Genomic DNA, 15,976 nt, shown 5'->3' with positions numbered 1-15,976 from the left:
TGAGTGCTTGACAACAAAGCATTTAAAGGCGGCAATTGAGCGGAGACAAAGGCCAGGGAAAGAACACGTCTCTACAGTCCGCCCAGAAGTTGTCAACAATTGGTTTAAGCCCCGAATGACAGTTTAATCTGCAGTCCACTTTGACTTTCAGAATACGAAAAAAATAACAAGTTAAACCATACAAACTCAATACTAGTTTAATTATCAAATAAAAACACCTCTTAACGAGGTAAAAAACTAGTGACGATCGCACCATCAACATACAAAAGTTCTGATATCAACATTTGTGACGAAAAATTATTACACTCGTCATTAAATAAACTTTCTAATATTTTCTCATTCGGCCCGCCCTAGCAAACTATTCCAGCCTTTTTCCCTTTACAGGCATTTTCTATTGCAGCGTGCCGAATGAGAAAATATTAGAAAGTCTATTTAATGACGAGTGTAATAATTTTTCGTCACAAATGTTGATATCAGAACTTTTGTATGTTGATGGTGCGATCGTCACTAGTTTTTTACCTCGTTAAGAGGTGTTTTTATTTGATATCAGAAGTTTTTGTTTGTTTACATTTGCTCACATAGGAGCTAATATATACATACATTTAAATTTAAATTGATCAATCATAATTTTTAAGCAATTGTATTTAAACAAATTAAGTTAAAAAGGCGTTTAAGTATTTAAAAATACCTTTTAAACGATGTATAGCACATGTCGGTACCTTTAGTAGTGTAGAACTTACAAAGTAGCGGCTTTTTCCAAAAGTCGTAGAACAAAAGATTCCTATATGGAACTCTTAAGTTCAAATTTACTGATTCCATGACCCTAAAATACAGTTCGGATACCCTCCCACAAAATTCAATACTCAGGGAGCGTTAATTGTTCGAGCTGGCAAAAGTGGCTATTTTCGAATAAAAATAACTTTTAAACGTGACTTTTTACAGTAATGTGTTACATACCAAAATTTAAGGAATCTCAAGGGCTATACAGTTTAAGGTTTTAAAGAAAATCGTTAGAGCCGTTTTTGAGAAAAATAAAAAAAAGCTAAAAAAAAAGTTTTAAAAAATTGTCTTTTGTTCATATTTTTTTAACTATTACATTTACACAAATTGCATATAGAAGGCGTTTATAGCATTTAAAAATACCTTTCAAACGAGATGCAGCACAAGCCTGTAGCTTTAGTAGTATAGAAGTTACGGCTTTCCGAATTTTAGCTACTTATAGCTGTTTTCCCGCTAAACTAGCGAGTTTTTCCAAAAGTGGTAGAACAAAAGTTGTTTATATCGATGTGATGAACGTCATATCAAATTTTCAAAACTTAAAAAACATGTTTTGGACAAACTGACAAACTGACAAACAGAATTAAATTTTCATTTTGGGAAGACGAAGAAAATCTTATTTTGGCTATAACTTATGAACGGAGCGTCGCATTTTGACAAATGACCCCTAATTCGACAGGTATTTTCAAAAGGAATACAACTAAAACATTGCGAGGGGGCATTTATCCCCACCGGCCCCAACAGCTCCAAATTTCGAAATTTTCACTTTTTCACTTTCACCGCTCTCTCTCCCAAGCCAATTGATTTTCTTAAAGTCTTGGTATGCAATCCTTTAAGTTTTTGCAATACCTTTCGATTGGTGTAATACTCATTACGATCGGACTATCACAGCAGATTTTCAATTTTGCGGCTATATAATAGTAGTCGCCTTCGCACACTCTCCTGGTGCGCTTCGTCACTACATGGACTGCCGTCCATAGTGATAAAATTTAATAATAAATCATTTGACTATATATATATTTTCATTTTTAAATGTAATAAAAAAGTTTATCAGCCTCAAAAGAAGTTGTCAACAGTTGATTTAAGCCAGCCACAAATGACAGCTTAATCTTCAGTCCATGGTGACCTGCTGAGCGAACTGAAAAGGCGCTTGGAAAATTGTTAAATGTGGCATGCATAATTGCAACTAGAAAACGTCAGCTTATAAAAAAATAAAAAAGAGCAGCAGACACGCCCCGTGGAGTTGGCAGATCGGCGATCTAAAAACCTCAGTCAGACAAAACATTTTCGATCCTCGGACAGCTGCAACACCCAAAAATCGTACGGAACCCAAGCTCATCGAGGGCATTACAAGCTCATCAAAAACTCGGGCGCAGCCTCATCATCATCGTCATCATCAGATCCCTTTCCTCCCCTCCCTCGATTGTCATTCAAATGAACCCGTTTCACGTCAGCCGACTGCTCCTGATATTTTTTGTGACATTTTCCGTATTAAAAACGTTTTAAAAAACAACAAACATGCAGATTTAGATGTCGAGGGTTGATTTCCAGGCAACAGCATCCGCGTTAAAGTCTCTGCTCAGAACTGAAACATTTTGACCCAGGACCTTTGGGATAAACACTTTTGAAGTGGTCGCTGCAATATCGGCGATTTGAAATCTACAGAAATCATGATTATGGTCAGGGTCCAGAATCCTGGACAATCTCCATCCATAGTCCCCTATTTTGACAGGCCGAAAACAATATTTTGAGGCAGAAAGTTAGGAGATGCAGGCGAGATAAGAAAACATATTTGATGCTCATGAGTTCGCTTTTGTTTTCACACTTTGACAGCAACAATAAGATAGATATAAAGGATAGAGAGGTATTATTTATTTGTTGGGGACAGAAAATTTTGATTTAAAATGAATTGAGATTTTATCAGGTATTTTTAAAATGGTTTCAGTAAGAAAATTTAAATAAATTTATTGAAGAAAAGTTTCTTATTTTATTTACAATTTTTTAAAATTAGTGAAAAATTGTTTGATTAATACAAAGGAAATTATCATTTTTTGTATTTAGTTCTTAGCTCGGGAGAATATTAAAAAGAAAATAGCTTTCTAGTACAGTTAGAGCATTTGTGTAAAGGGACCCGTCAATTAACGGCAATTTATATGGCCACGAGTTCCTGGCACCCTTCCTCCCTCTGTCTGGTTCTCTCAATGTTTCCGTTTCCTTTCCAAAATAACGACTAAAGCGAAACAATTAACAATTGTTGTAGCTGCGCATGCGCCCAGCGGACAACAGCAAAACAAACAACAAATCAAAGTATAGAATATATATTTTTTGTCCAATGTATTATTGTGTTCTGTGTTTTTTCTTTTTTTGTATGTGATGGCGCGAAATGGAGTGCGCTTTAATTTGCATAAATTACCAGTAAAGGGTTAAAAATAATGGGAGGGAGTACGAGGAGGGTTGCCGGAATTGAAGTGGTCGCCTGCACTTGAAAAAATCTGTTGCAAATGTACAGACACCGCACGAGCAACTCCTACCAGCTCCATCCGTTCGCCTGTTTTTGTTCTCGGACGCTGAAGTGGTTGATTGCATTTATGGACCACGGCTACAGTTGCCCCCGAGGCGATCTTTCATATGGATATGGACGAGGTGTGTCCGCTCAGCTCAGCCGTGAAAATTGTAATGTACATGGCAATTCCATTTAATATAGACAGCATCCAGATGCCGGAGAGTTACGCAAATAGCCAGGGGCACGGGCAGGAGCTTTGGGTTAGCAATCATTTTAAAACCCGCATAATTGTCGGGATTTGCACGCCAAACGCGGGTGAGAAAATACCTACGTTTCGGGGTGGTCGCAAAAGGGGTTAATATATGGATGAGAGGAGTGTCCGGGTGAACCAAAAGTGGGTGCTTTCGGAATAGCCTCTAAACAAATCCAGTCGTTACATACAAATTTTATTTTCGAAATGTAGAAAAAGAAATCTGTGGCATTTTATTCCTGATTTTATAAGTTTTTGTTTGAAGGCTGGCCCAACAATTTATTTTTCTTTCTGCGAGATCTTTATCGATTGTAAACTTAATGCTTACCACAATCGACTGACAATTACCGGGTATTTAATTTCGCATAACAGACAGTCGAGGAATTCCCCACTCCCTCCTCTACTTTGCCAATATCCTCTACTTTTGGGATTCTCCACGGGTGACAACTGCAGGCGCGGCATATATTGAATATCAAAAAACCGCAACGACGAATAAAAAAAGGTGCAAACGAAACGCAAGAAAAAGTTCATAAAGGGAGACAGATGAAATCAGCAGGCACCGCAGGATATTTCAAAGAGGAGGATTACAACACCACCCGAAAAAAGAAGAGGCCCATAAAAAATGTCTATAAAATTAATCGTTCGCACGTGCGACGAAATCGAAATTCGAATTTCCAAAATCAAATCAATTGCAGCAAACTTGAAATCGAAGATGATAATCACGATAATGTTGATGAACAGCACACGATGATGGGAATACTTGACATGTCTATCAATAATATATTGGTACAATAATTGCTGTCATGCGGCGACGCATATAAAAGAAAGTTTTGTATGCTTTTGGCAATGAGCCATTAAAGAAACAACGAATGAGCTAAACAAACAATTTGGTAATGGGACTACATGTATTAAATTATGTCATAATGGTGTATCATAATAGGCGTGCTGCTGCGAGGTATTCGATGGTAATTTGGGGAAAAATTAAATGAAATAATAGCAAAAACAAAGTAAAGTGGAAATAAAATAAATTGGTGGTGAATTGAATTATTTAGGAGGAAGCGTTTGGCCTGAATACCTAATCTCAACTATTTACAGTAAATGCACCAAAGAGATTATTTTAAAATTTCCATTACTTAAAATTTCCAAAGAGATTATTTTAAAATTTCCATTACTTAAAATTTCCATTTAGTCGAATGTATAAGCAGTATTTTAACTAAATAAATTTTAAAATTTGTATAGCTCGTTTGACTCTTTAACTAACAGCCCTTTGCTTTTTCCAAACATTTTGGCTCATCCCCTTTCACAAACTTGTAAATGCAGTTTAACATCTCTTAAACTAGGAAAACAGCAAAAAATCATTTATGTACACAACAGAGGCACTTCACTCTGTCCAGTACCGAAAAATGCGAATCATCCACCAAAAAACAGCGAGAATCATAAATAATCGTTGACAAAACTTTGACTCAGGTCGATTAACCATCCCTCGAACGTAGGAGGTCAACACGGGGAGGTCACTCGAAAAAAGGCCGTAAAAAATATTGAAATCGGCGTTACACAACTTCGGAATAGATGGATTATTTATGGACAGCTGAACAGGCGCCTGCGACTCAAAAAAGGACTAGAACAATTCGACTGCGCCTGCGCACAGCTTGACAATCCAGGGCACTTGAGGCTAATTTCCCAGCAGTTGGCCAGCCGATTGAAAATATTTTTTAATTAAAAAATCGACATGCGTTTGCCGAGAATATTGAATGAATAAGTGACTGTATGAATGGGTCGGCGAATGAATGAATGACAATGTTGGTCCACACGCGTATTGAGTTTCCCCCGCGAGACCTGAACATGTTTTTCAATTTTCATGCGAGAATAATTTCGCGTGTGCGGAAAACGGAGTAGAGCTAAATGACAAAAACACTTGCCAAGCTGTGAAAATGGCCAAGTGGAAATCGGACACTGGACATGGCATTGACCATGTCCAAGAACGGGTCGCTGAACATTTAATATTTACCCGGTTTGGTGTTGGTTTTGCTATTTGAGACCATTTTGAAACAGCTTGAATTTGATAATGGTAGTTTTTTTTAAATTACTTATAATTTCCCTGTGTTATCTGACAATTTCTTTTTATCTAATTTGTAACTTTTTTTTTAAACATTGTCATGTTGTTCTACCTTTTTTCGATATCAACCTAGAGTGAATTCCCTCTGCGATCATCTGCCCGAAAATTGCAGTTGCATCACATAAATCTCGTCGGCTGACTTTCGATCGCATACCGGCCACGCCCCTCAACCCTTGAGAGATAGAAACAATGTGCCTGACACCACCGAACCACTCAACCACTGAACCACTTGAATGGCTGAATCGGGACATAAATCTTCAGATGGGACACCGGGAATTTGTCACTTTCACCGCGACAAAAACAATTGACAAATGTGCGCAAAAAAAACGGGGAAAAGTCCGAAAAAAAGAAGAAACACAATGAACAACCCAAAACCCGCCACATTTGAAAGAGAGAAAAACAGTGAATTTTACGGTAAATTGGCTGAGCACAAAGGCAACCGCGAGAAGTCCTTTTAATCCTTTTTGCTGTATAAACTAACGACAGCGAAATTGCCACTCAGAAGGTGAAAAACCGAGGGAAAACATTGCCAGGATGTGAATGGACACAGTGTCCTGCTGCGAACGGCACGCGCAGAAAGCAGGGAGGATAAGCAGCAGCTGCGCCTGCGCTAAGGATACAATACTAAAATCGAAAGTGACCAGGGAAAAGGGGTCGAAAACTGCGGTCGGCAGTACAAATTGAAATGCCAAAATCATTTCCCTGGCCCGGTATTATAATTACAAAACCAACAAATGCGATTAACTGGACTAGAGTCGGACTGTAAAATGCGACGGGGGTTCAGTTTTGAGTAGTAAATTCACGCCTCGCTACACAAAAGCGCTGTAAATTATATTGTTAGACCAACTGACCACCGTCCAGTTTCGTTTCGGTGTCCGTAAAATTGCCAAATTCCCATAATTGCAGCTCCTGAAACAATGGAGAAATTTACAGGGCAAAATAGAGCGGACAGGACCCTCGTCAGGTAGGAGGGGTGCTGAATTTTATTAGTTTGCTGTCATATGCTCATCGACTGTTTGCTTAGGATGCTGGATGCACGGCGCAACAGTAACACGCACAGGACATGACAGGACATAATCATAAATATGGAAACTAAATTATGAAATGGGTGTGCCACTCCCCCCCGTCGAATGGGAAAATATTCGTTTTTCTCTTCCGGGCTTATTGGTCACGCTTGCCCAACTCGAAGTGTTCGGAAAATCCTAAAGGATGGTTTTTAAAAAAATATTCCTTTTAAAGTTGTATATATTTGTTAACACAGCTACTAAATTAATTTTTATTTTTAAAAGTATGAAATAAATAAATACCATTTATATATTCTCATAATTTGTTTTTCAAAATTAATCAACTTCTTTATTCGAGCGGAATCCGCGTGAAATTCGATTTAATTGACGTACCACCGAATTCAGGATCAAAATAGCCCGAAGTTATTTCTGAGTCACGGAGTAAAGTTTAAACCGTGTGAGCGTGTGGGCCAAACTGCGCGACATTGGCCCGCCAACAAGAGAGAACGGTTTAGTCGGGTGGCGCGACTATCAGATACCCGTTACTTAGCTAAAGGGAGTGCGAAGGAGATGGAGATAAAAACTTTGATCCGCCGTAATTTTTTAACGAATGGTCCGATTAAAAAAATTTCTGCTACATTTCGATAGGTATTGATAAACACAATATAACTGTATTTTTACTTTTCCGAAATATTGAAATTTTTAAAATCGTATATAAGCGATTGTGGGCGTTAGAGGAAGCGTGGCACTCCTTTAAAACAAACTTGCGCTGCTTAGGAACTCCTAGAATCTGCATGCAAAATGTCAATCTTCTAGCTTTTATAGTTTCCGAGATCTCAGCGTTCATACGGACAGACAGACAGACAGACGGACAGACGTACATGGCTAGATCGACTCGGCTAGTGATCCCGATCAAGAATATATATAGTTTATAGGGTCGGAAATGCTTTCTTCTAACTGTTACATTCATTTGCACGAATACAATATACCCTTTTACTCTACGAGTAATGGGTATAATAACTGCTTGGATTTCAAAAATAACAGCCGCTTTAGACAAAAAAGAACCACTTGCGGTCGAAAGCAGTGCTCTTTTCGACGATCCGACACGACACTTGGCGGCGTAGAATGTAGAAACAATGTAAGCGTTGGGTAAAATGTAGAGTATTTAAAAAGGTTGTAGTGACTGCTGAGAAGTATTTACGAGATTAGGATTTTGTCCTCACTAACTGCACAATGGGCCAAATCGCATTTTTTTTCGAATAATGACTAGTTTTTATATACGAGAAAATTCAAACTTAGAAACGAGGAGTTATCGTTCTTAGAACAAATTTTTTGTTGTCCACTTTTGAATACCACATTCTGTCACTTTTTACTTAAATGGGGATGGAATTATCCCCCATTGCACTCATGTACTCCACTAGAAGTTACCATTAAAACAATTAAACAAATTATCAATCCTATATTTTTCGGGCAAAATATACGAGATAATGGATCCTTTGGTCAATTCCAAAACAAACAAAAATTTAGGAAATCATATTGGGAAAAGTCATTAATACGTATTTAAATAACGATTAAAGGTTTGTTTTGTTATTTACTAAAAATTGCATTTTTAACCAATTGAGGAAGACTCATGCGCCCCACACGGGTGAAAAATGAAAGAATTTTTGGTAGTCAAAAAGTATGGAACAAAAAAATTGTTCTGGGAAGCCCATTGGACTCTCTTTTCGATTGTAAAATAATGAAGGCTGGACACCGTTTATAGAAGACAAAATTTGCCAATTTGATTAGCTCGGAACACCTAACAATTGTAATTTACTATCCTTACCAATCCTTGTAATAGTTAATTTCTTTACAGCTCAAATAAAACTCCTGAATGTATGTCGTTTTCTCGTTTATTTGTTAGATCTCTAGGGCTTCTCCGTTTTCGGGAGTTACTTGGGGAGTACATACGTGTATACACAAACAATTCCAAGCAAAATGAACTTACACAATATTGGGGATACATACATATACATTCTAGAGGGTCCCGTAAACAATGTTCTACGCATTCATCGACTACGAATAATCAAACTAAGGGCGACTCTGTGGCAGATCATCTGAGTTCTTCAAATATGTCGGGTGGGGTTGGGTTCTGGACCGGGATTCGAATCTGGATCGTCATAGTTAAGTGCGTGCGTCTAATATTACCTTCTATATATATGATCGCTAGTGAGATATTTATTCTGTGTTCGATTGTGTGTGGCTTTTGTGATATTTTCGTTTGCGATATCTTAGTAAATTTGATTGCATTTCTGTATTGTTATATCGTTTACGGTTTCATACGATAATGTTTAACTCTTATGGGGTAAAATTTATGCTTCCTTTGCGATATTGAAGTGCTTGCTAATGTGGTATTTCTGAACAAAAGCAACTGAATAAAAAATGTTTAACTCTTTCGTTATATCTCGCGTACTTCCAACTCTGCCTTGGATTTTCCATTCAATGGTTAAACTGTCTTTGGCTTAGTTTGCTCTTTTAGTTATTTTCCTGGTTTTTAAGTTCCCTAAAATATGCTTTTTATAATTTATATTTAAAACACGCCCCTCTGGGAGCTTAAAACGATTTTAGGCTACAGTAAAACATTTTCAATGCGCCAAGCTGCGAAGCTTTCAAGTCTTAACTATTCAATTAACTACCAAGTAAATTGTATAATTCCGTATAATTCGAAAACGGTTTTCCCTTTTGGTTTTGTTTAAAAAAAACAACTAATCAGCGGGATGGTAACCCCTTTGGTTTTTCTGTGTTGTCTTGTGGCTTAGCAGTCTAGAGATTAGCTTCAGTGAAGAAATATGCTAGTTAATTTCGAATTGCTGTAAAAGCAACCGGCTAAAGTTCAATATAAAGAGAAAAATATTATTGTTACCAGAAGAAAGCTTTGAGTGTGGATTTAGCAAAGGCGGGAGCAGCCCATTTATATTTTCCAGTGTAAGTTTGAGTGGGTGTACGTGTTTGTGTTGAACCAAGAATAGAATTGCCTTACCTTAACCAACACTGGCAGAGGGGAAAGTGTTGGAAAAGAGTGTTTGGGGAAAGAAAGGAGTTGAAGTCGAATATTATGGGGTCAGGGAATATAATTAATTGGGGCTTTAAATTGAGAATGGATTTTCAAGAATTTTTCTAAAAATATTTTAATACAAATAAGTGGATTTTTTAAAATTTATATTTATAATCAATATAAAAGGGAAATATTCTTTAGAACCTAAATAAATTCCTCTTTCCCCATAACACTGTTAAAACACCTCCCCTGCCTGCCATCTCATACCTAGCCTAGTAGTTCTATAACTTTATGGTTCCCCGTTCGTTTTCTGTTATATTTGGTTTCTTTATCACATGCTTTGCATTTCGGCTGCTCAAAACGTGTCTGTAGAGTGTGTGCGTCGTGTATATAGTATTCATATAGGACCTCGGCCCCTTAGAGCTTGTCGAGGTCGGGTTGCTCCGGATCGGTTGGACTGATCGGGGACATTTCCACACTGTCCAGCAGCGGGGTCTTCTCCTCGCTGCAAGTGCTGCCGGGTGCCTCGTCCATGTCCATCACGAAGATCCGCGAGAGATCGGCACCGCTGAGGGTCAAACGCGAGGGCGACTCGTCCACCGAACTGGTGGTGCTGCTGTTGTCGCTGCTGGTGGTGGTGGTGCTGCTGCTGTTCTGCTGCTTCTTCTGGGCGGTGCTGTGGGTGGCCTGGACACTCGGGATGGCAATGGTGGCGATGCTCTGGTCGAGGGACTTGGAGGGCGTGCGATAGCTGGCAGTTGTCGAGGGGGCCACTAAATTCGATTGGCTGGACTGGGCGGACAGCGAGGTGGTCTTGATATTGGTCGTCTTCAGGTGGCCGCCGATGGAGCAGCTGCTGCTCCACCTACCGCCACCCGATTGATAGTGGTGCTTCTGGTGGTGCTCCTTCTGATTGTACTGGGCTCCGCATTGTCGTAACCCCTGTCCCCCCTGCGATGATACCGTCGGATTATTGTCATCGTTGAAGCTCATCTCGTCCTCGCTGTGCGTGTTGTTGATGGCCGTCTGCTTGAGCCGCACCAGGTGCCGCTCGGAGTACGATTTGCGGGCATCCATGACCCGCAGATAGTCGGAGGACTCGCCCAGGTCCTCGCTCTTGGAGCTGCAATACCTGGCCGAGTTTCGCGACCCACCACCGCCGTTGCCGCAGAAACTGGTGGTGACACTCAGCATCTGCTGGCTTCCGCTGAGCGATCTCCGGCTGGCCTGGGAGCTGCTCCTGCTCTCGTACTGATTGTCCCGCAGCGAGCAGGGCGAAATCCTGGGCGACGGATTGTTCTCCATCAGCGAGTCGTTGCTCTTGGCGATCCGGTTCTTCCGGTAGAACTTGCTGTCCCGCCAGAGGGTTTGCCTTCCGGTTCGCTGCATCTCGATGCAGTTGCCCGGCTGGCCGGGGGGCGTTTGGCTGGTGGGCGTGGCCGTGGGCGAGTCCTGACCCTGACCCTTGCTGATGCGAAAGGAAGCGTGCGTGAGCTTCTTGTACTTCTCGCTCTGCATGTTCACGCGATTGTCCGAATGGGTGCGATCCGCCATCGGCAGGAAGGCGTTGTCGATCCTGCGCTCCTCCTCCAAGGAGCGAAAGGCCAGCCGGTTCACGTGCTTCAGGTGCTGCTTGTCGGAGGTTCTCTTCGGGGACATGTCCTCGAAGGAGCTCACCTGGAAGGGACACTAATTAAGCTTTCATTCACACCGCAAGAACATTTTCAGGGCTTAAATACATTTAACAATCCAACTCTAGTTGTAAAGTTAAGTAACTTATTTGTAAAAAGCAGTAAAAATATTTTTTAATGTTATAACAAAAACATAATTTGCCTTTCGATTAAAACTAATACAAAATTTACCGTAGCCTTTGGAATCAAAAGTGCTAAGAAAACATAACAGGAGGTCATTAAAATCCTATAGTTAATACAGGGGAGTATTGGTAGCAAAGTCCATATTATTTGATAAATAGCATAAAATAACTAAATCAATTCCTCTAAAATACATTCTCATAGCATAACATACTTACTGCTTCAATGAAAAAATTGTTGTTTTTAAGGATTTTTTATTCGAATTTTCCAAATATAAAAATGTAATCTTATGTAATTTAAAATTCTTTTTTTGATGTAGTTGTTTTAAAATTAACTCAAAGATGCTCAAGAGTTTTTGTGCTACTATTTTTTTTTGAGCTTTAAATTGTTATTTTTCCTTTATTTCCTAACTTTTAAGATACTCAAGGTAAGGACTTAGTGCATTTAAATATAACTTAGAATAGTACTCACCCGGTATTTCTGGGAGAACACCTCTATCATTCCAGATCGCTTCGATGGCGATGTGGTGTAGATCGAGTTCTGATCATTGACCAGGATCTTGGGCGGATCGAACTGCTGCTGGGGATGCCCCTGTCCGTGGCTTTGGGCCTGACCCTGACCCTGACCCTGCTGACCGGCGTTGCTGGTGAAGGCCAGGGAAGAGCTGCTCGAATTGCTGGTGGCGGTGACCAAAATCTTCGGTGAGAGCGAGACGGGAAACTGCTGGGGACGTATGTTTCCGTAGGAGCCGCAATTCGAACCGGATGAAGTGGATCCCGTTCCCGACATGGCATCGTCGATGTGCAGAAAGTTGTTGGGCGAACTCTCGCGACAGGGCGAGGATATGGCCGAGTCCTGGGAGACCATGCTCCGGGGAATGGTGGCCAGCTCCAGGCAGGTTTCATTGCCGCCCGTGGTGGTGGCTATGATGACATCCTCCACGCCCTCGTCGATGGGCGAGGAGATGGACTGGAAGCTGCTCAGCCGAATGCTGGACGAACCGATGGACAGGTCGTTGTCGGTCAGCGAGCCAAAGGCCGAGTCCTGGGAGGGATTGCTGCGCCCGTACTTGAGGCACTTGAGGGAGTACTCCAGCCGCCGGCTCTTCGAGTTCTTGTAGTTGCACATGTCGGCAGTGAGTTGGTGGTTGAAGGAGGCCCCAGCTGCCGACGAGTTGCAAGCCGGAGCCTGAAGCCTTTGTGGGCCCTGCGAGGAGCCACTCGCCTCCTCCTCCGGCTCGAAGTCATCCTCCTCCTGCTCCTCATGCTCCTCATAGACCTCGGCCACAGCGCCCTCGGCTAGCAGGACATTCAGGTTGCTCTGACTGCTCGTGCTGCAGCGGATGGTCGGCGGCTGGGGGTCCTGACCCTGGTACTCCTGGCTATTATCGTCCGAATAGAGGGCCGCCGGGTCACAATAGTGGATGGGCGACTCCGAGGCGTAGGGGTGGACATACGAGTGGGCGGAGTGCCACTGCTGGAGGCGGAGCAAGTGCTGCCGATGGCAGCTCCCACCGACGACAATCTCCTCCAGAAGACCCTCCTCCGAGTCGCTTGATATGTCAAATGAGTCCATTGTTCGGCTGATACTGAGGGTGGTGCGTTGGCCGGGCAGGAAAGGTAAGTAAGTTGTGGGGGAGGAAAAGGGCAGAGAATAACAATCAGAAATTTCAGAATTTTCCCTTCTTTTTTTGATCCGATCCGGCAACGCTGCCGGCACCTGATTCGATATTCTTTTGTGTTCGGGTATGCAGAAAAGCCATGGCATGTCATTGTATGCGATGAATGCATTGATGGGATTGGGATTGCGAGTATGTCTGCGAAAGTGTGCTGCACTAGAAGCGTCAATACGTGCGTGTTTTCAATCAAGCTCAAGTTGCCTGCTCTGCTCTCAGGCTGCTCCCACAAAACTCAATTAGTGACCCAAAAAATGGCCGCTACGCCGATGTAGTTCAAAAGTTTCTAGTCATGGCATGGATATCCCAAAGTGTGGTAAACTCAATTAGGGAGCAAATATATGATATACTGATGTTGCATGTTTCTAGTGTCTAGGTTGCCGTTCAGAAGTTTGCTTTGCAATAAAACTGAGTTATAATTGACTTTAAAAATTAATTCGGGGCCTTAGGATATAAAATATATTGTTCAATAACCATAAACAATTTAATGAACTTTTAAATGTCATATTTTATCTTTCTACAGTTATTCATACTTTAGTGAATTGTTAGTCTAAAGTTTAAAATATATTGTTATATTTAATCTTAATTGACCTGAAATACGTAGCTCGTCGGGCCGAATCAAATGGTTTCCAAATACATACATATTCTCTAGGGCATGCAATAAACAACATAAACACAAACATAAACGATTTAATTACAAGCTGGATAAATGGGATTTATTGAAAAGAGTTTAGCAAATAGCAAGGAAAACGTTAAAGTTTTATTATGCCAACCAGCACAGCTAGAAACAAAAGTAAACAAAAGGCGTTGGATAATGTGGTTTGCACATGTTAAATAAATAAATATATATATTCTATGTACTCTGCTGGCCCTCCTTCGATGCAGTTTCGATTTGGTGGTGCGGAGTGGTTTGCTTGCTGGGTGGTGCAGCTTTACGTGGTGGTTCGAGCATACAAAAATTTTGCCACTTACCACATTTGGCTACAACAAACATTTTAGAAATTTTTGTTTATTTTGCAGCATTTAGTTTAATTTTCCGTCTGGTATAAAAACTTGGATTTTCGTACAAAAAATGATGTGTTTGCTTTATTGGTTTGTATATTGATTTTATTTAATTTTATTCAGGTATTCATTTGGGTTTTATTTCACACGATATTCGTTTTATAAAATTTAATTGTGAGATACTTTTTGTGAGTTGTTCATTGTTGGTTTTTGGGTTTGGGTTCGGATTTCTTTGGTTTCGGTTTTGGTTTTGGTTTGGTTCGGTTCGATTTGGTTGGGTTTAGTACATACGAAAGACTTCATAGGGCGCAGGCAGAACACTGTTGTTTTTGTAGTTGTAGTTGTTGTTGTTGGTTTTTGTTAGTCGAACGGGTTATGTAAATAAACAAATGCAGAAATGCAAGAGTTTGTAAATCAAAAACAAAACACACACATAGGTAATGTAAACAAAAATGAACGTTGAGAGACATTCAAGAGCGGATCGGTATGTGTGTAGTAGATGATGGGTTTGGTGTAGCGGCAACTGTAACGGGAACTGCAACGGTAACGGATTTCTGGGCGCTTTCGCAACACTAAGATAGATAGACACACACACACACAACAAAGTTGAGTAGTAGTAGTAGTAGTAGTAGGCGGTACGGTAGGAGAGAAAGAGAGAGTAAAACATTGCATACGGAAAAAATACTTTAGTTGAAAAAATCCTCCACTACATATATTGTTGTTAATTGTTATGAAAGTAAAACATGCGTTTGAGTATTTAATTAAATAATTTTAATTTTTTTTGTTAGGCAGCAGAGTAAATTTACACGGGGTCAGAGATGCTTAAATATACATGAGGCAGCAAATGAGCACTTTTTTCCTGTATTTATTATTTTGGGACTTTTTCTCTTGCTAGTTCTCTTGTTTCCCTCGTTTTTATCACTCAATTATACTCCCGTCTTGTATGCATAATTTTAAATTCTGAATTCTGGTTTTGGGTGGATGGGTCAGGCTGCGCGGAGTCCAGGACATTATCATAATTACCTTTAGACACGCACAAGCACACGCACATCGTACAGCCTATGGCAACATTTTCCGCTTTTCCTTGGCTCGCAGCGTTAGTTTTTCTCCTCTGCTCGCCAATTCTGGTTGCTTTTTGTTCAACATCTCCTCGGATGTGTGTGTGCTTTTCTCTTTATTAGCCCAAAATGTGAGTGCACACCAACTGGATTAGCAGGTCCGTGCGAGGATTTTATTGGCGCCCAACGTGGGGCCCACCTGTGATTGTGCTGCGTCTACTCAATTTTGTCTATTTTTCTTGTATTTGCTAAAAATGTATTTTGGTTCATTACAATTCCAAAGTACTTTAGAGCCTTGACGACCTGTTCATTATTCTTCGCTTACTTATCAGAATTTGCGACTCTGGTGGAGAGAAAAATATGGCGCCCAACATGTGGCCTATGCATATGGGATGCAGCGTTGCAGTTTATGGTGCCTTTGTAAATTTTGTTCAGGGACTAAATGGAGTCCTTATGCTCTACAGACCCCCAAAAATTTAGACTAGTTAATATGCAAAATAAACAAAGGCTCTAGAAAAATATCAAATTTAAGGGCGTTTGTAATTTGTAAAGCTACTTAAAACCATAAAAGAAAACTTAACATTGTTCAGCACTAAGATAAATTATATAGTGTCTAAGATTGCCTTATAAGCAGCGAATAAATAAATTTGTACTGTCTACAAAACCATCTATAGCCAAATTTATCATATTCTTTTCTCGGATTTCCCTTCTCGTTGGCGTTACATCAGGAAAAACCTAATCCTACA

At 40.4% G+C, this 15,976-nt stretch overlaps 1 protein-coding gene across 8 annotated transcripts in view; it reads right to left on the bottom strand.

The window, feature by feature from the left end:
• Positions 1-8,524: 8,524 nt before the first annotated feature.
• Positions 8,525-15,976, bottom strand: part of Slob (Slowpoke binding protein) — a 37,673-nt gene continuing 30,221 nt past the window's right edge. For 3 of the 8 annotated variants that reach the window (XM_070214771.1, XM_070214769.1, XM_070214764.1), the window contains 2 exons: positions 11,967-13,083; positions 8,525-11,373 (listed from right to left, as the gene is read on the bottom strand). In XM_070214771.1, coding sequence (XP_070070872.1) covers positions 10,102-11,373; positions 11,967-13,083 — 2,389 coding nt within the window. In that variant the 3' untranslated portion in view covers positions 8,525-10,101. Of the gene's footprint in view, positions 11,374-11,966; positions 13,084-14,142; positions 14,493-15,976 lie in introns of those variants that run through there. The other 5 variants (XM_070214787.1, XM_070214768.1, XM_070214786.1 and 2 more) reach the window with 3 other exon arrangements.

Source organism: Drosophila takahashii, chromosome 2L (assembly GCF_030179915.1).
Source record: "Drosophila takahashii strain IR98-3 E-12201 chromosome 2L, DtakHiC1v2, whole genome shotgun sequence".
In the NCBI taxonomy this organism is placed as follows: Eukaryota; Metazoa; Arthropoda; class Insecta; order Diptera; family Drosophilidae; genus Drosophila; species Drosophila takahashii.
This window is presented reverse-complemented; position numbering and strand designations above follow the sequence as displayed.